The 22,846-nt window shown below is 39.4% G+C and overlaps 2 protein-coding genes and 1 long non-coding RNA gene across 8 annotated transcripts in view; 1 reads left to right on the forward strand and 2 right to left on the reverse strand.

Moving 5' to 3' along the window:
- The window catches only part of LOC565813 (novel protein containing immunoglobulin domains), a 39,675-nt gene extending 33,444 nt beyond the window's left edge, over positions 1-6,231 (reverse strand). For all 4 annotated transcript variants that reach the window (XM_073907949.1, XM_073907947.1, XM_073907950.1 and 1 more), the window contains exons 1-2: positions 6,187-6,231; positions 1,475-1,540 (exon numbers count right to left, since the gene is read on the reverse strand). In XM_073907949.1, coding sequence (XP_073764050.1) covers positions 1,475-1,540; positions 6,187-6,217 — 97 coding nt within the window. In that variant the 5' untranslated portion in view covers positions 6,218-6,231. The remainder of the gene's footprint in view (positions 1-1,474; positions 1,541-6,186) is intronic.
- The window catches only part of LOC141375273 (uncharacterized), a 256,688-nt gene that overhangs the window by 38,413 nt on the left and 195,429 nt on the right, over positions 1-22,846 (forward strand). The window lies entirely within an intron of this gene.
- The window catches only part of si:dkey-10h3.1, a 29,838-nt gene continuing 22,339 nt past the window's right edge, over positions 15,348-22,846 (reverse strand). Inside the window, exons 6-13 of one of the 2 annotated variants that reach the window (XM_073907965.1) lie at positions 22,350-22,631; positions 19,544-19,819; positions 19,095-19,445; positions 18,709-18,987; positions 18,342-18,593; positions 17,261-17,506; positions 16,807-16,923; positions 16,183-16,422 (exon numbers count right to left, since the gene is read on the reverse strand). In XM_073907965.1, coding sequence (XP_073764066.1) covers positions 16,403-16,422; positions 16,807-16,923; positions 17,261-17,506; positions 18,342-18,593; positions 18,709-18,987; positions 19,095-19,445; positions 19,544-19,819; positions 22,350-22,631 — 1,823 coding nt within the window. In that variant the 3' untranslated portion in view covers positions 16,183-16,402. Of the gene's footprint in view, positions 16,608-16,806; positions 16,924-17,260; positions 17,507-18,341; positions 18,594-18,708; positions 18,988-19,094; positions 19,446-19,543; positions 19,820-22,349; positions 22,632-22,846 lie in introns of both variants that reach the window. The other variant, XM_073907966.1, reaches the window with a different exon arrangement.

Genomic DNA, 22,846 nt, shown 5'->3' on the forward strand with positions numbered 1-22,846 from the left:
TCTTTTTCTATTCGGGTGCCCAAATGTATTTGAGGAGTTTGAAGTTAATAAAAAGTGACTGGAAGCTATGCTAAGGTTAACTAGCCTATAGCATATATCTTGCTGTCTGCAAAAGACAGTAATTTAGACGTACCATATAACTCCCATAAGTGCATACTATTCGACACAACTGCACAAGCATCGTTTTAACCTTTATAAAAGAACGTTAACGTTACTCTGTCAACAGTCTATTGTCTCAATTACCGCGCTAACAGAGCTAACGTTGCGTAAACAGAGCACCCGATTGCAAACTTCCCGATCAAACTCCGCTACAAGTTTATAAACTGCATCTGGAACCCAATTAAGGTACAAAAATCTATTTAACAAAAATAGTGACGCAGTTAAGTATTTTTTTTCGCTCAGCCGAGCCTTCTCTGTCTGTATCTGTGGAAAAGCTTGCGCCAGACACATTTTACCTCCGCCCCACCCTCCGACTACTGACTGAGCGTCTCTCTCTCTCTCTATCTCTCTCTCTCTCTCTCTCTCTCTCTCTCTCTCTCTCTCTCTCTCACGCGGGCATGCACTGTGGTCTCATGAGGAAACGCTGCTTTTTGATAGTGTTTTTCTTGCTCCCGAATACAAATAATTTTTCAAGTATTTGTTCGAAATAAGTATTCGTAAAAAACACGCTATTCGTGCCTTTCCGAATACCGTATTCGGGTTCGGCTCCACCCTTACACTAGTGGTACGCAGGCTTCCTTCTAGTGGTACGCGTAGAAATTATATGTCATGTATATGCTACACACATTTAAAAATGTATCAAATTATGTATATAATATTTCATATATGACATATAGCCTATATTTCTGAGGTAATCTGCCACGTTTTTTTTAAACTGTGCAGAGTTGTAGCTGCTTTACTGGGCCTAATACGCTACTGTATTTCAATACTGCTCATTTTGGTGGTACTTGGAGAGACAATTTTTTTCTGAGGTGGTACTTGATGAAAAAAGTTTGAGAACCACTGCTCTAAGTGATGCTAAATATCCTTTAAAGTTCTCCTGCATCATGAACTCAATCAAAAATGTTTCCCTCCCTGATCCATACCTGTCAACCCTCCTGTTTTTCCTGGGATTCTCCTGTATTTTACCACCAGGGGCCGCCCCTTGAGATTATAGTGTGCATATCCCTTATTTTTACATCCCAGTGTTGACCAGTATGCCCTGATCTCACACCTGTTTTCCTTTTTTTTTTGCCCGCCTATATTACTATTCAGAACTGTACAGAACTCCACCCAGTGGTCAAACAAAGAATTGCAAAAAAAAGCAAACACTAAAACAGCTCTTACAGCTTCATTAATGATGACCAAAATATATGAAGGCAAAACATAATTCAGAGACAGATGTGGTATCTTGATGAATCAATGTATAAACTACAAAACACAAACTACAGCATCATTCACACTTGTTCATATTTACTGCAGTATTTCACAGTACCTCCAGTGTATTCAGGACGATGAATACTGTCTTGAGTCAGTCCAGAGTGAAGGATGGAGATCAGCACTAAAAGCAGAAACACAGATATGATGTATTAATGAACACAATGCAGATCACTGAAACACATCAAGAGTTAAAACTTAGCGTTTCACAACTGCAACATCTGAAGGAGGATCTGAGGTTCATTGAAGCAACTTCTGTGTTTGTGTTGCTTCAGAAAATCAGCCAAACATGTTGTGATGTTTAATTTATATAAATGTATCATTCATACATTAATTCATTTATTTGTACAACACAGCGTTATCTGTGTGCCTCACTGGTCTCTCGAGTCTTATAGAGGTGAGTGGAAGTAGTCTATGAGGGGCTGCTGCTGCCCATTTATTTTGTTCATTTCAAGAGTTGCACTAGCTGATGATTGATTATAAAGCTTGTTTGGCATGCTGTCCCGGGAGAGAGCCCTGAGCTTATAAGATCCTCGAGCCCAGGACTCCCTCCCGTTTGCAAGGCGAGAGGTGAGTTTGAGCTCAGGTAGATCTGGAGAACTTCCCTGCTGTAGTAGCTCATGATCAGATAGTGATTGCTCTTAAGAGATAACCACTTACTTGGAGCATGTCTATGGTGCTGATTTGGATTAGTCAATTAACTTAAGTGTCATGTTTTTGCACAGTGGGAGGAAACTGGAGAACCTGGGGGAAACCCACATGAGCACGGGGAGAACGTGTAAACTCCGCACAGAAACGTCGGCTGGCTTGGTTAAAACTAGAACCAGTGACTTGCTGTGAGGCAACAGTGCTAACCACTGAGCCACCATGCCACCCATTAAGGAGGAGAAGTAGGGGTGGGAGGGGGATTCTTCAAAATGAAGATGCCTGTTATATGGAACTTAGGGTATTTATAGTTACTTAGCAATCGTCTGATTGGTAAATCGTAAATTGAATAATGCGGGACCGACTGCAAGCAATCATAAGCACGTGATCCTGTAAAAAATTAGTTTATAAATAAACTTCACTTATTTATCAAAGCCATCATCTTCATTATACAGGACAATCTAAAAAACTATAGGTGTGATCAACTTAAACTATAATTGCAGACATCAGTCAAAGAGATCAGCTGAGCACAGTGAGGGTCAGAGTTGAGGATGGAGCCGTTGACAGACAGAGACAGAGAATGCTTTGTCTATAATAAGGGAATAATGAATTAAGTGTGATAGGAGAGCGAAAGAAAGGAAATGAGGTGGCACATGAAAGGAAACAAATATTAGTCATGACTTTGCTAAGAATGGTGAGAGAACACTCTGAATTTGTGCTCTGTGTTTAACCCATTCAAGTACACACACACACACACACACACACACACACACACACACACACACACACACACACAGCAAACAAACAAACATCTGGAGCAGTGGGCAGCCATTTGCATACTTGTGGATTTGGACTCAGACTTGAGTAATGCCCATATGTATTAGGAATTGGACTCCACTCGCGTCCACTCTGAGTTCCATTTAAAATAGGTTATTATATATTAATATTTCTTTAACCCTCTACTGATGATATTTATCTTCATTTCCCTGCCTCTGTTTCTTTAAGACCAACGTTCTATTTTTTGTGTTGGAAAGAGAAGACCTTAGTGTAGCCAATGATGTGCTTTAAGTCACCTGACATGCAGTGTTTTTCTGTGATGCGGTTTCTGGCAGTTTATTGTGAGAAGTTTGTTGAATGCAAACAAAAATGCCAATAAAAACACACCAACTCGTATCAGATCCACAAAAAAATCTGAGACATCACCTCCAGTGAGTTATGATGACATATTCACAACCTTAAAGTTGATCAAATTAGTTTTTTTTTTTGTAAATCAATTAAATGTGTTTAGCTAAATGGCAATACTGTGCAGTAGTGGAATGTGCAATATTGCAGTAGGTTAGCTGGCTAGCAAGGTCAGCTGTGTTATAGAAGTTGTAACAATAACAACATGAATGCTAGTGATATAATGTTGATTAGTCATGTGTTAATGGCATTTGCATTGTGGATAAAAATCTAAATTTAATTGAAATACATTTGATTAGATATAAATACAGGGAGCAGTGTATTAGCGAGCACCACCATGTTCTAGGGTTAGTGAAAGAAGAAATGGACAGAACTGGCTCTTCCTGAAGATGAAGAAATTGAAGATGAGATGGGTTTAGTGACAATGAGAATGATGCAGACTGGACATTTAATAAGAGCAGTGATAGAGACAGTTTAGGTTAGTTAGCTCAGAGGCAGGTTAGACAGGTGTAGTCTAGTATAGAGTAGAATATATAAATATTGTTAGCTAGTACACTTTCAGAAATAAAGTTACGCGAGTTGTTATTGGGGTGGGGCACAAATTTGTACCTAAAAGGTCCATAGTATATAGACTAGATTGTTATAGATATAGATTGTTAGCTAGTAGCTACATTAGTCTGAGGCATCTGGATATACTAGACTTGTTTTTTTATTTGTTTTAATATTTACTGGAGGGAATGTTTATACCCACTGTATGTTGTATACATGATAATACAATAGTTGGTTTGTTTTTAGTAATATTCTGCAAAAATAATGAATAAATGAAAGCTGTTGGAATATCAGTTGTTGGACAGTATGTATAAGGTGTTATTTATAAGTTCTGTGTTAAAGCTGATAATACTGCAACACCAGTTAAATCATTTCTAACAACAAAATTATTATTTATAAGGAAAGTTGTGAATTTGAAATTTCTAAGTTAGATCGACTGTTTGATGCTGTTTTCATATGGCAACATCACAAAATATACCTTAAAAATCCCCCAATTTGTATTATTATCGTTATTATTATTATTTTTTACATTTCAAGTTGAGCCATTCTAAGAAAAGAAAAACAGTCAAATGTTTTTTATAGATCTATCATAATGCATGCAGTAGAGCGTTAAAATGATGTTTAACCGACACGTTCAATGATTGTTGTCCTCAAGAAAATCAACAGAGCATGACTTGAGACTAACTTTAGCGCAAAGGCTTAAGTCTTAATTCATCAAACCTGTTTCATAGTCCTGCTGAAGATAAGATAGATGTTTCAGACATTTAAGACCATCAGTTGAGCATATTGGAAAAATACCAAGATATTTTGGAAAAGAATAAGAGAGAGGTTTCCCTCAGCAAAGCAGAAATGAGTCTGTGTGTGTTTGTTAGAAAATGTAATTAAAGATCTTAGTACTGAAGGTTTTCTTTTGGTTTAACTTTTCTCAATGGATGTTGAACTGTTAATAATTTAATGCACTTTGCACAAATGAGATAAAGAGAGGAAGAGAATGTATGTTTTTCACAGCATCCTGCTATTTTTACACACCCGTCACCTAAAGACTTTCATCAGGCCGGGTCACTATCAATACCATTACATTATTTTTATATTAACCTCTTATACAGGATTGGACACATTTGTGACTCTGAGAGACCTCAGTGTTAATTGATGTAATCTGACCAAAAAGGGTTTTAAAATGTTGTTGTGTGCAGTGTGTGTGTGTCTGTGTGTATCTTATATTCATCACATTGTACATACATCCATCAGCTAGCAATTATAGCTATAGAGTAACAATACCAGAACTTTTGACCTTATTGGAACTTTTTTTTTTTTGGTTTCCATGAAGTATACGTGCGTGCACTGTTTTAGAGGAAGTCTGAGATCATTGGTGTTGTTGACGTACTTGTTGCCTGCAGTGCTCAAATAAACCAGGTGTGAAGACGCCTATAAACTGCAAACCAATCCTTCATTTACAAATATATTTAAATTTATTGCAGTAATATATATGTATTTTTGCAATTTATAAAACCAATTTAGGATTACAGTGCAGGTATAGTTTCAATCAAAATATTTCACCAGAGAAAGACCAAAAAAAAAAGTAATGATTTTGACGTATCTTGTGTCTCCATATGTTCATGTGACGAGCACAACTGTGGTTTTTCTGTGAAGACCATGAAAAGAACTCTGCTCATATACATGCAAAAACATATGATGAGATCAGCGAATTATAAATATCAGATGAATTATCTGAGAAAGGAGAAGTCAGTTCTGATAAATGCTTGAACATTATTTGTTGGCATATGCAACTAAAAATGCTGCCTAACCAAATTTGTTCAATATCGACCAATCCAATGCCTCAAACAAACAAATCAACCAACAAAGTTAACAGAAGCAGCATCTTTAGAGTGTTTGGTTTTGGTTTTGTGTGTCTAATCTGTGAAATTCAGCCACTTTAAGACCGAATACCTTTTGTTCCTCTTTGGATGATTCGTTTTCACTTAAATACTTTATAGGAAGAATACGGGATGTTGTAAACCAAAGTCAGGTCGAGTATGGACAAACCCAACATTGGGTTGCTATAAAAAAATACATTTAAATGAGACGTTTTAATCAGTGGTTGGGTTTGTCCATTTTTGACCCAGCATTGGTTTACAACAACCCAGCATGTTTTAAAAGTATAATATATAAAGCAAAATCAATCAGATGTTGATGTCCAGCGGCCTCTATTGTACACTGACAGCACAGATAAATGGCTGATCTCTGAAGCTTGTATCTGATCAACACTTCACACATCAGCACTGAATCTGACTAATAAACACAAGAACATACAGCACAATCATTCTCTCATCTTCAGCTGAATGATTAAAACAGTATTAAAGAGCAGAAGAGTGGAGAATCTGATCAAATACTCACAGAGAAGGAGAGGCAGTGCACTGGAGCCCATCCTGACACACTAATGGACTGTTCTAGCAGAGCGCTGGCTGCTCAATCACACACTTCCTGGGTTTAAACCAACAGTTGAAGGAGGAGACAACAATGTTGACCAAACATAGGCCCAACGCTTCTGCTCTGAGTGATTCTCTAGTGCAGTCAAATACTGCAGTGTTCAAACAATGATTAAAACATTTATTACAGCATTTATACATCTTTATTAAAACCAATGGAAATCAAATCATTCAATCTAAGTGCTTGTAAACTTTATATTTGCTAACTGCATTAGCTATATTTAACAAGCTCAACTTTGGATGCTAATAATGCATTAGTTAATGTTGAATTATGATCATGAATGTTGGATTGTTTCATTCTTAGTAAATAAATAGACTAACATGAACTAATCAAGCTTTATTGTAAATTGTGACTGTATTATGTTTGATGGCCCTTTCATGATGTCCATGAACACATACTGTAGACCGTAATGTAAGGGGCATACTAGCTAGTCCATGCTTTAATGACTTCAAGGCTGGATTACTGTAATGCTCTATTTGCTGGCTGCCCAGCATCCTCTATTAACCAACTTCAAATAGTACAAAATGCAGCAGCCAGAGTTCTGACCAGGTCTAGAAATATGATCATATCACCCCAATTTTAAAATTTTCGTATTGAATTTAAAATAATATTCCTCACCTATAAAGCTCTAAATCAGTGTTTCTCAACTGGTGGGTTGCGGAGTGTGTGGTGAAAAAAACATTTGTTTAATTTTTAACCTATTTTGCTTAAATAAGACTTTTATTTTGAAATGCGCGAGCGACAACTATACCGGTTGACATGTGAATTTTCATTTAATTATAGCCACAAATATGTCAAAGCGCAAGTACGACCCCGAATATGTAAAGTATGGATTTACATATATTGATGCCAAAAAAGGCTTGAAACCTCAGTGTGTCATATGTAGTGATGTGCTCTCACAAAGAGCACTTTTAGAAACCAAACATTTGTTGTTTTTACTTTGTAATATTTCTATAATTTAAGACATTTTGTTAAATGACAATAATAAAATATTGTTTATTAGTAAGTCTTGATGATTTATCTGTCACAACTTGTGTATGTTAAATACAAATGAATTATAATTCCTAAAATTATATTATAGTTTTAAAAATTTGGGCCGTGGGTTGATGACAAGGTAAAAATGTGGGTCCCATGGCCAAACCAGTTGAGAACCCCTGCTTTAAATAATCGAGCTCCTGTTTATCTAACCAACTTTCTGTCTCGCTACAATCCAACTCGCTCTTTAAGATCTCAAAACTCAGGGCTCCTGGTAGTACCTAGAATAGCAAAGTCGAGTAAAGGAGGTCGAGCCTTCTCCTTTATGGCTCCTACACTCTGGAATAGCCGTCCTGCTAATGTCTGAGGCTCTGACACACTCTCTCAGTTCAAAACTAGAATAAAGACCTGTCTGTTTAGTAAAGCATACACTCAGTGCATGACTTAGCGGGTTTCCACACAGGTTTCTGCATCTTGCTTATATACACTATAAACAGCAGCTACGCTAATTATTCTTTTTTTTCATTTTCACCTGGGGATTCTCATCCTGAGGTCCTCAGATTATGCGGAAAAATTAAAATGGTCTTACCTAACTGAGTCTGGTTTCTCTCAAGGTTTTTTTTCCTTCATTTGCCTCTGTGAAGTTTTTTTCCCCTCTCCGCTGTCACCACTAGCTTTCATGGTTCAGGATCTGTAGAGCTACACAGATGGATTTGCTCTTCAGTGTTTGGACTCTCAGTAATGATTATTAAACCACACTGAACTGAGCTAAACTGAACTGAACTTAAACACTAAAAACTGAACTACCCTGATCCAGTTACTATGACCATTTATGTGAAGCTGCTTTGACACAATCTACATTGTAAAAGCGCTATACAAATAAAGCTGAATTGAATTGAATACTGTAGGTCTACATGTTGCTGTGAATTTTTTTTTTTCAAGTTTGAGAAACTAAAGACAGAGTATAGATATCTTCCTCACTGTGGTCAAACTCACAGCAGAAACAACAGAAGTCAAACCACAACTCTGAGCTCATTTCTTTATTTTAGGCCTCTTAAACACCTCTGTCATTTTTTTCTCTGCAAGCTGTTTTTCATCTCTCTGCTGCCCTTTGACTAAATAAAACACGATCTCGCATTGAATCAGTATTTTATCTTCTGACTGGTGTTACAGAATAACTAATATCAGGCAGTGGCAGCAGCTCATAGAGTCAGGCATAAGAAGAAAACAAAATTAAAATAATTTCAGCAGTTAAACATGAGATCGCTGGATAAAATGTTAACTTTTTTTTCTTTTCTTTTTTTTTAAATTTATTTTTGGCCTTTTTTGCCTTTATTAGATGGGACAGTGTTTAGACAGGAAGCGAAGTTGGAGAGAGAGAGGGGTAGGGTAGGGGAAATGTCCTTGAGCCGGGATTCGATCCCAGGACGCCCTGACGTGCTACTGCACCATATGTCGACGCGCTAACCACTAGGCTATTGCGCTGACAATAACGACTTTTAGAGGTTGCGTTAAACTTTCATTGACGTCATTTTGACTGACAAGGTTGTAAAACTTCAGTGGTTCAGCTTATAAACTTTTTAAGGCTCCTTTAACAAAAATAAAGGTTACAGGCCAAACACATACTCAACAAAATCTGTTGGTGCAATTTCATGAGCTCAATTTAAAGATATTACACAAAAGGCCTGTTCTCTAGAATATTGATCAATATTTGTCTAAAGCCCCTTTCACACAGTGATACCGGTAAATATCTGGAAAATTTCCGGAACGACTTTACCGGTATATTCAAAAAAGCGCTGTTCACACAGGCGAGGACGTTACGGAAATTTTCCGGAAAAGAGCATTCACACATCCATTCCAAAATACCGGTAAATTCTGACATCATTCACCACAAATGAGCTTTAAACGGCTGCGCTTGTATTTGTAAACATTTGACTAAATTACAAACTCTGTGGATGATCAATATTGTGAACAACTTTCTCAGGATCACTTTCGCATGTCGAGATGTTCATAATATGTGCGTGTGCTGGCGCTCACAGGCTGTTTCACAGGCACACGAACGTAAACAAACAACGGCTTATCATAAGCATCTCATCGATGATTATTTACACAGTTGGCATTAAGAAGAACATATAAACGTGATCTGACTAACTTCTAGCAGCTAAATGTGTCTGGAAAAATATTCAAAGGCTTTTATCCTCACAAACCGCTCAGACGTAAATGCGTCTGACTGTTGTGATTGGCTAAAGCAGACGTCTCACGTCAGCATGTTCTAGACGTGCACGCGCTTATTACGGGAATCTTCCTTCTGCATTCACACAGCGCAGCATTCCGGCAAATTGCCGGTAATGTTACAACTTCTCTTTCCGGAAAATAGCCAGAACGAATTTACCGGTATTTTCAAAAAGGACCTGTTCACACATACAACCTTTCTGGAAAATTGCCGGTAATTTTCCGGAAAGGTCTGTATGTGTGAAAGGGGCTTAAATCTGTGTTAGTGAGCACTTCTTTGCAGAGATGGTCCATCCACTTCACAGGTGTGGCATATAAAGATGCTGATTAGACTGGATGATTATTGGACAGGTGTGGTTTGGGCTGGCCATAATAAAAGGCCACTTTGAAATGTGCAGTTTAATCACACAGCACAATGCCACAGATGATGCACATTATGAGGAAGTGTAGAATCGTCATGCTGACTGCAGGAATGTCCACCAGAGCTGTTGTCCTCATGTCTTCAAAATGAAAGGCACTTTGGCACTTTTTGTCTGGTACTTTGTAGAGGTGTTCTTTACATGGCTGTATCCTGGTTTTCACTGTACAGGGCAGATGACAGACAGTGAGTATGGCATTGTGTGGGTGAGTCATTTGCTGATGTTGATGTTGTGAATGGAGTGGCCCATGGTAGTGGTGTGGTTATGGTACAAGCAGGTGTATGTTAGGGACATGAACACAGCTGCATGTTATTGAAACCCATTGTTACTCATTGGCCCATTGCTATCATTAATCCGCCTCATGTTTGCAGCATGATAATGCACGGCTCCATGTTGTGAGGATTTGTACATAATTCCTGGAAGCTGAAAACATCCCAGTTCTAGAATGACAGCATATTCACTGGATGTCACCCACCGAGCATGTTTGGGATGCTCTGGATCAGTGTGTACAACAGCGTGTTCTAGTTCCTGCCAATATCCAGCAACTTCACAGCCATTAAAGAGGAGTGAACCAACATTTCCACAATTTACAACCTGATCGACTCTGTGAAGGAAATGTGCACTGCAAGAGGCAAACGATGCTCACACCAGATACTGACTGTTATTCTGATGGGAAGGTGTCTAAATATTATTCATACACAAAAGCACCGACACAGTCAATGCAGTCTTCCATAAGAGGCAAACAGTAACTGTCTGATTTTGTAATGATGTTATTACAACAAAAATTAGTACAAAAATTAAATCTGCCATCATAGGAATGTCCCGATCTGCAATTGATATTGAAAGTAGGTTCGATATCAGTCCAAAAAAAAAAACTATATCGGACTGCGTTAAAAATCCGATGTGCTCCAAACTCTGTTACAGCTATTCTGTCCAGCAGCGTCCAGAGCCAGCGTGCAAAGCCCACGTGATCACTACACTGTTTGCTAGCAAAGTCTCTTTAAGATTAAACATGCTCTTCACACTAAGTTATGGTGTATTACGATAGAAATCTATTATGACTGTAACACACGCTGACGCTATCAACAACAGCACATGTCTACTGGTTTATTTACTTCACGTCCAGAGATCTTTACATGGTTTTGTATACGCTGCTAAGCAACGCAAGGCACCGAATGGCGGTGTATCGTGCAACCCTCATAGAAAACGTTTAAAATTCGGTCATGGCAAATCGTGGTGCATCCAGTGTGATACTCAATTCAACACCTGCGCTTCCCACACATTACCTCAGCGGTCCGGTTCTGTGTGCGTGAGAAACTGAGGATACTCCGCCACAGACTCGCATGCTCTGCTGCTGCAGACCCACAGAGACGCGCTGGACACCTGTTCTGACTTTGGTAGTAGCCTTGAGTAGAGCACGAGGACATGCGGAGAAGAAAAGCCTTTTACTATATAGACTGATTCAGCTCATTATTTAGGGTGACAATACATTCTCTTTTTCCCGGACATGTCCTCTCTTTGGGTCTTAAAAATGCATTCAGCCAGGATTTCTAAATCGCCTAACAAGTACCGGATTCTGCTTTCGCTTTCTATAACTGCGCTTTTGCATTACTCTATACGCAAACTTAGGCCGGTGCATCTCAATCTCTCAGCAGCACCAAGACTGGAGAGAGAGAGAGACGGTCAGTAGTGCACATGGATAGTAGGAGTGAAATATTATTTAATTTTTTACTTGAACACACTGAAAAGAAACGGTGTCATGTAAAAGGTGTTAAATGCTAAACATCTTTGTTGTTTTAATTGTCTGTTAATTAAGAATAAGAAATCATTCTGTTGCTGAGGGCCATTACAGTTTAAAAGAGAGAATGACATTACTTTTTGGGTAGAAGGAAATTTTATTAGAGGCATTCCCATGTTTAACTCTTTTTTTTAAAAAGCCCAGACAGAGAAAGTGCTCTGATAAACGGTGTCAGCTTTGCACATAATCTTCTTATGATACAAACACCGATTAAATAGATCTGATCATGTAAATGTTTGTACTAACCATACTGCACATTTTTATTAACAATAACTTATAACAATAACTCCCTATTTCTGCTCCCCTGTGTCAGATATTTTTCAGCTTGAAACTGGATTACAAATTCATCCAGAACCTGTGTGTGAAATTGAAACTTTAGACACTGAACCTTAAGCAGTTGGTCAGTTCACAATATTTTTGCTCTGCTGCTCTCAGCTGTTTCTACTATTTGCTGATGGTAAAAAATAAATAACTGAAGTGATCTTTAATTAGTATTTTGCACTTTAAAAATGTATTTTTGTTTATTCAATTAAGATATTTTTCAGGGTCTTAATATTTATTCTTGAATTATTTTTTATATATTTTTATGTAAAAGGTTACATTTATGCTACCAACAGTTAATAAACTGGTTGCTTTTTTTCATACTTACTGTTGCTGACTTTTGTTCTCAGTTTGATCCGGCCTTTCATACATTCCACTCAACAAAATAGGTAAAAGTACAGTATTCATGATTTGTGCTGATTATTATATCGGGTTTGTATCGGTGTCAGTTAGTACTGAAGGCTGCAATATCGGTGTCATATCGGAAGTTAAAACGTTGTATCGGGACATCCCTAGCAGTCAGATCTGTTTACGAGCAAACAAGGTGAGCTGTAATGTAGTTTAGCAACATTATTATTGTGTATAAATAACATCAGTTTTGCAATTGAGGTCGCTTCTAGGGCCTCACCCTATATGCATGTTGTTTATAGGCAATGAATAACACTGATATCATGTTCTGTTAGTGAAGGATAAGAAAGAACATTAGGAAACAGATTAACAGGCAGTGACATCCATTATATCAGAGCGTTCTGTAACTGCAAATAAGAAAGAATCCGCTTGTTAAGTGGTGACGTGTTTGTGACGTATGTAATACTGTTTCCGGGTCCAAGCCGCCATTCACTTGAGTGGAGAAATCATTCGTTTATGATCACGTTAAATTCCTATCACACATTAAAGTAAATTTTACATAAAGTCATAGTGTACACAACAATCTCTGGGCTTGCTGCATAACAAATACCAACATTTTAACAATTTTTAAAACAATGAATCACTTTCTGGCCATCGGATATTAGGCATGGACATATATACTGCAATCGTGACTTTCGAAAGTATTAAATCGCTTTGTAATTGTTTATTATTACCATTTCATGAATCTCCCCATTCAGTTGAAAAGAGCGCTTGGACCCGGTAGCGCTTTGCATGACGTCACACTTAATAAGAGGATTGCATAAAGATCTTTAATCAGCTCAGAATTTTTCAACCTTACTGCCGTCAACTCTGCAGATTGAAAAAAATCAAAATCGTCCTCAAGGGTAGTCAAGGCAACTATGCTATCAGAAGCAACAGAGGATATAATCACATTAAAGGTTCAGCACTGGACAGCACCCAATCAGCATATGGATCAGCACTGGACAGTGTCTGCTTTTTGATCACCAGATAATCTCAGAGTGAAACATTTAGCACAGCCGACTTCTGTCTAATTTAACTTAATAATTTTAAATGTAAGGAGCACAGATGAAGCCTTTGAAGTTTATGAAGTTGTGGTGTGAACAAGAAAGTGTCTAAGATCCCTTCATTGCTGAAAGGACGGAGTGCTTTTTTGAGTTCATTATGTTGTGAACACCAAACGTATTGAGAGGGTGCTCGCTGCAGAGCCATTTGTGGAGAGGTGAGCTCCAGAGAGGGGGAGCATGAGCTGTCGCTCCTCCTCCTGTAAGCTGTTTTAATGCGTACACCAACCCCACCCCTAACCCTACCCCCAGTGACATCACTCGTAGAAGAAGTGCAAAAAAGGTGGAGCTCAAGCTTAAGCTCCCCCTCTCTGGAGCTCACCTCTCCTCAAATGGCTCTGCAGCGAGTACCACTTGAACGTATTGAGGTCACGATTAAGGTTAAGATTTCATTTCTGGGTTTACATTTTAGGTCGGTTCGGTTCTTTTAAAATGCTTTGAAATTTTGACTTTTTTTATTATTATTATTTAGCTTTATATATGACACACTGTCAGCATCAAAAATTATTCGGAAACTCAGGAAGATTCATTTTCTGAGATTTTAATGTTCTTGCAGCAAAGGGAACAATACAGAAGAAACACAAGAGGTTCCATTCATGTTGCTCAAAGGGCAGTTCTTCGAGGCCAGTTTATATACAAACATGATGCAGCATTGTCTTTAATCATTGGTCTAAACAGTTTGCTTGATAGAATCCTATTGATCATATAATCAAATCATTGTCAGCACAATATTCCTGCAACTGGAACATTCCAACTGACTGAAAACTACAGTTGAGTGTTTTACTTTGACATTGGGTTTCTTTAAAAGTATATATACATAAAATAATAAAATATATAGAAATAAATAAGATTAATTTATCACACACACACACACACACACACACACACACACACACACACACACACACACACATACACACACACACACACACACACACACACACTAAAGCAGTTTTTAGATTATAGATGATGTTTAAAAAAATATGAGATAAAACATGATACTTATTTCAGTGCTAAAACTATTGATAAATGTAAAACACAATACATTGCTGTTGCTATTTGGTGCAGAATCATACAATCATCACACAGAATCATAACTTCTCTAACGTTACATTTTAGGATTAAAATATCACAAATATAAAACCTACACAAGCAGAACTAATATTGTCAGCATGCTAAATTAGGTAAATCAGATAATGCAATCAGAATTTAACAAAAAATAGCATAATAATAATAATGATAATTATAATGATAATAAAGATAAAAATGTATTTTATTTTACACAGTGCCCTTCTGCAGACTCGAGGTTGCTTTACCAAAAATAAAAGTGAAAGCAAAAAGTTAAAAAAAAAAAAACACTGTACAGGTGAACATAAAATACATATTCATACATTCATAATCACATCATAAAATGGTGTTTGTTGGCAGTGGAGAGTTGTGTTGAGAACTGATGTAAAGCCGTGCTGAGAAGTGTGTGAAAAGGAGACTCAAAACACTCATTTACATTTACATTTAGTCCTTTAGCAGACGCTTTTATCCAAAGCGACTTACAAATGAGGACAATGAAGCAATTTACACGACTATAAGAGCAACAATGAAAAAGTGCTGTAGGCAAGTTTCAGGTGTGTAAAGTCTAAGAAGCAAAACATTATTACTTTTTTGTTTTGTTTTTTTGTAGTTAGTGGAGGAGCCAGAAAGGGAATTGCAGATTAGTAAGAAAAGTGGAGACTAAATAGTTGAGTTTTTAGTCGTTTCTTGAAGACAGCAAGTGACTCTGCCGTTCTGATGCAGTTAGGGAGTTCATTCCACCAACTGGAAAATGTTTTAAAAAGTATGCGAGGATTAGTTGCATTGTAAATTTTTTTTTTTTTTGAGTTAAATATGTCTGCTTTGCAGAAGTAGTATCAGCGAGAAAGAGGACAAGAGTTTGGTATGTTATGAGCTGTGCAGGATTTTTAGTTTTTCGCCATATTCTCCCTGCAGCCTGAAGTTTTGAGCGATGCTCATGGAGAACATCAGAGAGTCGGGGTGCAGGTGGACTGGCACGGGCTGGCCTGGATGTAAGAGGACATAGTCTGTCTAGATATGATGCTAGTGTGGAGCAGAGTGTATCAGTGGCACTGTAGCTTGAGGTCTTTCAATGTGAATGTTGAAGTCACCTAGCACCAACAGGGGAGTGTCAGAAAAAGATGAGAGAAGAACATCCAGTTCATATAAGAAGTGACCTAATGTACCAGGTGGGCGGTAGATGACAACCACATTTATGTAGAAGGGGTGGATAATGGAGACTGCATGGAATTCAAAGGAGCTGATCTTTGTCAGGGACCGTCTCCGAGTAAATTTCCATGCTCTGGAAATCAGTAGCCCAGTCCCATCCCCTCTCCCTGTCTGACCAGGAGTGTGGGAAAAAGAGAAATTAGCAGAAAGAGCTGCATGTGTAGCAGTGTCCTCCGGCCTCAACCAGGTCTCAGTTAGAGCCATGAGGTTATAGTCAGAATGTGTAGCTGTGGAGGTAATAAAATCTGCCTTGTTCACAGCAGACTGACAATTCCAGAGGCCCACGGAGAGAGAGAGAATTGTGAAATAGCAGATTCTTGTATTGAATAAAGGTTGTGAGGATTACGCCTGTAGCGTAGCTCCCGTGCGTTGCGCGTGTTAGTAACAACAGGAATTAGTAAACACATAATAAAAGTTTTAGCTGTGGGATTAATATCAGATTGACATCTCTTTCTCTGTTAATTTTGGCTTTACTCTTCAACAGATGGAGCTGTGAAATACACTCAACACATTTATATTCATCATGTAAGACGCATGGTGGCTCAGTGAAGAGTGAGAAGGTCCCTGGTTTGAGTCCTGTTTGAGTCAGAAGGTGTTTCTGTGTGTTGTTTTCATGTCCTCCATGTGTTGATGTGGGTTTCTCAATCTGATCACACACAGTGTAGCTGAGCTGGAGAAACTGAGCCGTTTGTTTGAGTGAGAGTGTGAATGTGTGTCTGAAGTCTTGTGATGATCTGGTCTTGTCCAGAGTGTTTCTCAGACTCCACGTGCCGTTTGGAGAATGCAGGAATTATCAGATTGATGTTGCTTCCTCTGTTACGGCAAACTGACTTTGGTCTTTAGTAGATGATGGAGCTGTGAAACACACACACACACACACACACACACACACACACACACACACACACACACACACACACACACACGCACGTTTATCTAAATATTCAGTTCAGTTCACAGTTATATTTTCTCTGCATTATTGCTGATTATGAGCTCCATCTGTTTATATTGATATTGATCTGTGTAATGTAAAAGGAGCAGACAGTATTTGTACCTCTCGCTCTGATGTATTTGTAGACCAGTACAGCTGTTGCTTGCAGATACACACAAACTGCCAGAAGAAAACTGATAATTTTGTAGACAGAAATCTGAGCTGAAGTTGACCCTGAAACTGAGAAACACAAATTATTAAGCAAAACACTGTAAGGCAGGGCTGTCCAAACTCAGTCTTGGGGGGCCGGTGTCCTGGAGAATTTAGCTCCAACTCTAATCAAACACAGCTGGACCAGCTAATCAAACTCTTACTGGGTATATTAGAAACTTCCTGACAGGTGTGTTGAAGCAGGTTGGAGCTAAACTCCAAGTTTAGACTGAGTTTGGACACCCCTGTAAGGCAGTAAGTTGTTGCTGTAAGTTAAATATGTGAGATGATAAACTCAGCTGTCAGTGAGTGATTGATCATGAATACAATCAAATCCAGTGAGTTTCAGAACTGCAGTGAGTCTCACCTCTGACTGAGATCCAGCTGTGCGGCGACTCTCCTCTATCTGTTTTACAGTAGTAGAAACCCTCATCAGACTTTGAGACAGTAGGGATGCTAATCTCTCCTGTCGTCTGATTCTGGATCAGTGATCCGTCTTTATAGAAATCAGCTGTGAGGATGGAGGAGTTTGTAGATCGATGTAAACAGTGTAGAGTCAGAGTTTCTCCCTCAATCACAGGATCAGCAGAACTCTCCAGAATCACAGCACCATCTACACAACACACAACACAACACAACACAACACAACACAACACAACACAACACACATCTGTTTAGTCTCAATATATGAATAAACTACTCATATCTGCAGTTTTATGAATTAAAAACCTCCTTGTGTCATGAATCTCGTTTGTTAATTGCCAATCTTTTCCCCTTCTTTGTCTTCCCGTACCAGCTGTCAGCGCTTGCAATCAGCGCGAGCTCTGATCAGCAGTCACCTGTTCCCGCTTTGTCATTATTGACACCCCTATATCTACCTCCCTTATTTCTCCTCCTGTTGTCGGATTATTGTTACTCTGTGCGTTTGTTCTCCGTGTAGTTTGTGCATCATTTGTCTTGTCTCGTCAAGTCTCCCCGTGATTCATCGTTTAATGTTGAGTGCCGCAGCTTGCTTGATCACCTGTAGACTGTGCTCTGACCGTCAGCACCCGGAGGTCAGTGTTTCCCGGATCGCTGTGGTGGGCACGGACCGATCGGCTCACTTCCTCTCTCTCACCCCCGGCCGTGGGTTTGCTATTTTGAGTTTGCTTTGAAGAACCGGATCTGTGTGATTCATTTGAATTACTGACAGACTGCCTTGTTGAACTGTTAATAAAGACTGGTTGAACTGCACAAACCTCTCCTTTGATTCTGTTATGTGACACCTTGAGCCTCATATAAAACAGTTATAAATTGATGTTGTAGTCAGATTTTTAACCAATGACAAAATAATAATCAGGTTCATCAAGTCCGTCTGTTATTGGCTTTACAGAAAACAGTGAGATGAAATTGTATGTAAAATTGAGATGTGAATGTGTGAAGATGCTGAGCTTAGTAACAGGACTCACCATGTACAGTGATGTTCAGAGGATGGCGTTTCTCTCCAGATTCAGACTCACACCAGTAAACTCCAGTGTCAGATGTGCTGAGAGACTGGATTCCACATGTAGATCCTGTTTGTGCTGAACAATCTTGTGTGTTTGTGTGTGTGTATCTTCTCACTGTCCATCCAGCAGAGTCACAGCTCAGAGAGAGAGAGTCAGAGGAGAAGTGTTGACTTCTGCTGGGCCTGAGCACCAGGCGCACTGAAGCAGAAACACCTGAGACAGAGAGCAAACGCAGACAAATATACTGCTGCTGTCACTGACATAAACCTACTGGCACATTCGAGATCAACAACAGTTCTGACAGCTGCTGAAAGCTGATTTCCCTCACCAGTGACCCACAGTGGCTGTGCGCTGCTGTTCTGTGAGGAATAGGCTGGTTCTCCTCTCTCTGCTCTGCACGTATAAACTCCTGTGTGCTGTAGAGCAGCAGGACTGAGAGTGTAAGAGCCTCCAGCTCCTCTGCTGCTGTCTGACAGATGATCAGCATCTCTGAACCAGCTGAACGTCCAGCCTGTAGAGGAGCCTGGAACCTCACAGATCAGAGTCACCGAGTGTCCTTCAGTGAGCCACGGCTGTGGAGACACTCGCACTGCTGCCTGAGCTTCATCTGAACCAAACATGAGGAGTTACAGAGCCATAGAGGAGCAGATACAGACTCTGATAATACTGAACACACACACACACACACACACACACACACACACACACACTCACCTGAAGACACAGTCAGAGCAACAGCATCACTGCGCTGAGAGATCTGAGTGTTCATCTGTCCTGTACAGCTGTATTTACCACGGTGAAAGACCTCAACACGGCTGATCTTCAACTCTTGTGCTGAGCACCGGCTCACAGCAGTTCTGTAGTGTTGTTGGTTGGTTCCACTGGTGCAGCAGTCTGGTCTGGTACAGGGGTTGATGGGTTTGTCTGCTGTCTGTTGTGTGTCTATTTGCCACCTGTATGTCCACTCAGTGTTTCCTCTCCACTTTATATCACATCTGAGAGTGACTGTTTCTCCTCTGAACACACGTTCATCAGGCCGCACCGTCACCACAGCTTTAGGACTCTCTGTACAAACACAGTTTACTGCATTAGTCTTGATTGAGAGTTGTAGAAGTGCTGTAGATATACAGATATACTGAATCACACACTGTGTTTTCTCTCACCTGTAACACTGAGTGTCAGTTCATCACTGTATTGTGTGTAATAGACTGGTTCTCCTCTTCCAGCTCTACACCAGTACTGGCCTCCATCAGACACTGAATCAATCTTCATGCTGTAGGAGTTTGTTCTTGTCATCTTTATCTCAGACTCTTGTGTGTTTTTGTACCAGTAAAAGTCCCATCCGGTGGACAGATCAGTGTTACAGGTCAAAGTCACTGTGTTTCCAGTCAGTGCAGCTCCTGCAGAATCTGATCTGAGATCAGGCTTTGGCTTTAAATCTGCAGGAGAACAAGAACAGATTCAGATTACCAAAAATGTGGATGTCAGACACAGCGATATTCCAAGATGGCAGTGCCCTATAGCTAAAAGATATAGTAAAGTAAAAAAAAAAAAATCAAGTTTTAATCATTTTTAATAAAGTGGAAATCAATGTACAAGGCAGGGCTTGAAATTAACTTTTTTACTTGGTAGCACCGGTGCTCCTAACTTAAAAAATTTAGGAGCACCAGAAAAAATGTAGGATCACCCATCAAAAAATGATTGAGCACCGCTGCAAATTGTATTTTAAGGGATTTATTGTTTTTTAAAACAACATCAATTAGGACTGACAAAAACCAGAAACAACTATAACTAATGCTGAGATGACATTGATATTTGTGCAATAATTCCAAAATGAATGTTGAATAATTATTAAATATTAATGATGATGAAAATGACAATAATTGTCAGGGTTCTGCCACTCTGGTCTTGTAAATTCTTGTTTTGGTGGCAGATCTCGGACACTACCCGTGTCTGGTCCTGTTTCTGTCTCTGTGTGCGCGCGCGCCGTCGTGGGTGTACGCAGAGTGTGCGCGCTCCTGCTTGACGCGGGACGCGTGCGCTCTTGTACTCGTGTTTGTGTTTTCGTCTGTCAGCAGCGTGGTGTTTCATTCCCAGCGTCTCAGTCTTGTTGGTTTCGGTTTTGGTCGGCGCTGGGATGAAGCATACACGCTGCGTGTGTGAGCGCACGGTGAGTTTTTTTCATTCATCGTGTGCTCGTGTTTTGCGTCTTTTGTCAAAGCACGTGGCTCGGTGTTTACATTGTGGTCACGTGCTTTTGTCGTGGGCTTCAGTGTTGTTATGTGAGCGCATGGCTTGTATTGTCTCTCTGTGTCATGCGCTCTCCCGTTTATTGTCTAGTCCCACCCTCCTTGTTAACTCATTATTAGTTTGTCATGTTCACCTGTGTGTCAATTTACTTTTTGCTTTATAATCCCCCTCATGTTTTCAGTCCTTTGCCAGTTCGTTGTCTACACTCCCCGTGTTCCTGCTCCAGTCTTGCCTTGTTCTTGTTGAGCCAAGTTTGTGTGTTTTGTTAATGTTTTCCCCCTAGGGGTAGTTTTGTTTTGCCTTTTATTTTTATTTTATTATTAATAAATACCCATTGTTTCTTTGCACTTGAGTCCTCGCTCCTTTTCCCCACCCCGACCGTGACAATAATAGTAACAATGAATTACATTTCTCATTACGATGCTGCCTTTAATGTGCATGAATGTTATCTGCTATAAAAAGTCTGTTACTTTATGAAAAATAATTGTATAGTTTGCATCAAACAAAAATGAAGCATTGCAGTAAGAAATATTTATTTTGTACTGCTGTTTTATATGCATGTCAATTTAATAAATAATATTTCTGCTACAAAACAAACAAAAGATTATAATAAATCATTCAATTCAAGGCTGAAAGCTGCAAAACAGTCATCAGTAACTAAATAAAAAAAATAAAAATATATATATATATACACCTCAAGAAAGAATAGAGAAAAGAAAGTAAGTAAAGTCTCACTTCTATCACTCAGTTTTGGTTTCAGTTTGTGTCAATTTAAATGTTCAGTCTGAGCTGATTTTCATTTTTCTGTGTTATGGAAAATCAGGCGAGTCAGCCGACCCAATTTATGAACAGGATTCTTGCGGTGACCACCGGCGCAATACCGCTGTTTGTTATGAGCCGAAGTTTCAGTGTAAACTTAGTAAAGGCGAGCTTCTTTGGCGACGATATACAGTATTAGATTTGACTTTTAGCGGACATTTGCGCTGAACACGCAGTGAATGCAACGCATGGAGATTCGGGCTCTTTCTCCGAAAAGAACGTACTCGATTGATCTCAGCTGGCGGATCAATATTCCCCGCGTCATGATCGCTCTCATCTGCGCCTCAACTTTAGGTGGGGTTTGCAAACCTGTTTGCTTTAAGTTTTCACTCCTCAGCCATTTGCATTTCCTGTGGTCATAAAAGCTCCTTCCATTGTCATCTGACAGCGCAATACCTCGAGTGAATGACAGCTAATATAAACCAATATAGCGGCAGGGAAGAGCGATTTAGCACGTTTTTTAGAAAAAAATAAAAACAGGTCGCACTACAACCATTATCTGCAGTCGCACTAATGCTCCCATATATGTTATGAGGTCGCATAGATTAATTTTTGGGCGCATATGCGACCAAAATGGTCGCAATTTCGAGCCCTGCAAAGTAATGTAAACTTGGCTGAGAGCTTCACTTCCCCTTTTATGTGCAGTTCTGGATCTGAACATTGACTAAATGTGAATCACTTCAGATTCACACGTGTGTGTGAATGCGAGATGGGTTGCATCCGCTGCGTAAAAAACTTGCTAGATAAGTTGGTGGTTCATTCCGCTGTGGCGACCCTGGATTAATAAAGGGACTAAGCCGACAAGAAAATGAATGAATGAACAATCTGTTCTAGATATCTGAAACAGAGCATTGAGTCACAAATACTGATGATTGTAGAGATGTGAATGTGAAGCGTCACCTGATACAGTCAGAGTAACAGCAGCACTGATGTCTGATCTCTGTGAGTCTGATCTCTCTCCTCTACAGCTGTATTGACCACTGACAGACACAGAATCAGCTCTGAATCTCAACTCTGCTGCTGATGTTGTTGTGTGTGGATTGTGAGTGTCTCCATCTTTAATCCAGCTGTATTTGATCCACTGAATGTTTCCTCCTGTCTGTATGTCACATGTGAGAGTGACTGTCTCTCCAGTGAACACTCGCTGATCTGGACTCACCTTCACTACAGGCTTTGGCCTCTCTGCATTAATACACACAAAATATTGATGAAAACAGAGAAACGTGCTGCAAAATATCTAGTCTAGCTGAATTTGCGATGATAAAAAATTCAGTTGTGTAAAAATAACGCGGCGACACGGTGGCGCAGTGGCTAGCATGTTCGTCTCACAGCAAGAAGTTTGCTGGTTTGATTCTCGACTGGGTCAGTTGGCATTTCTGTGTGGAGTTTGCATGTTC

The sequence above is a fragment of the Danio rerio genome, chromosome 7 (genome assembly GCF_049306965.1).
Source record: "Danio rerio strain Tuebingen ecotype United States chromosome 7, GRCz12tu, whole genome shotgun sequence".
NCBI classification, from domain to species: Eukaryota; Metazoa; Chordata; class Actinopteri; order Cypriniformes; family Danionidae; genus Danio; species Danio rerio.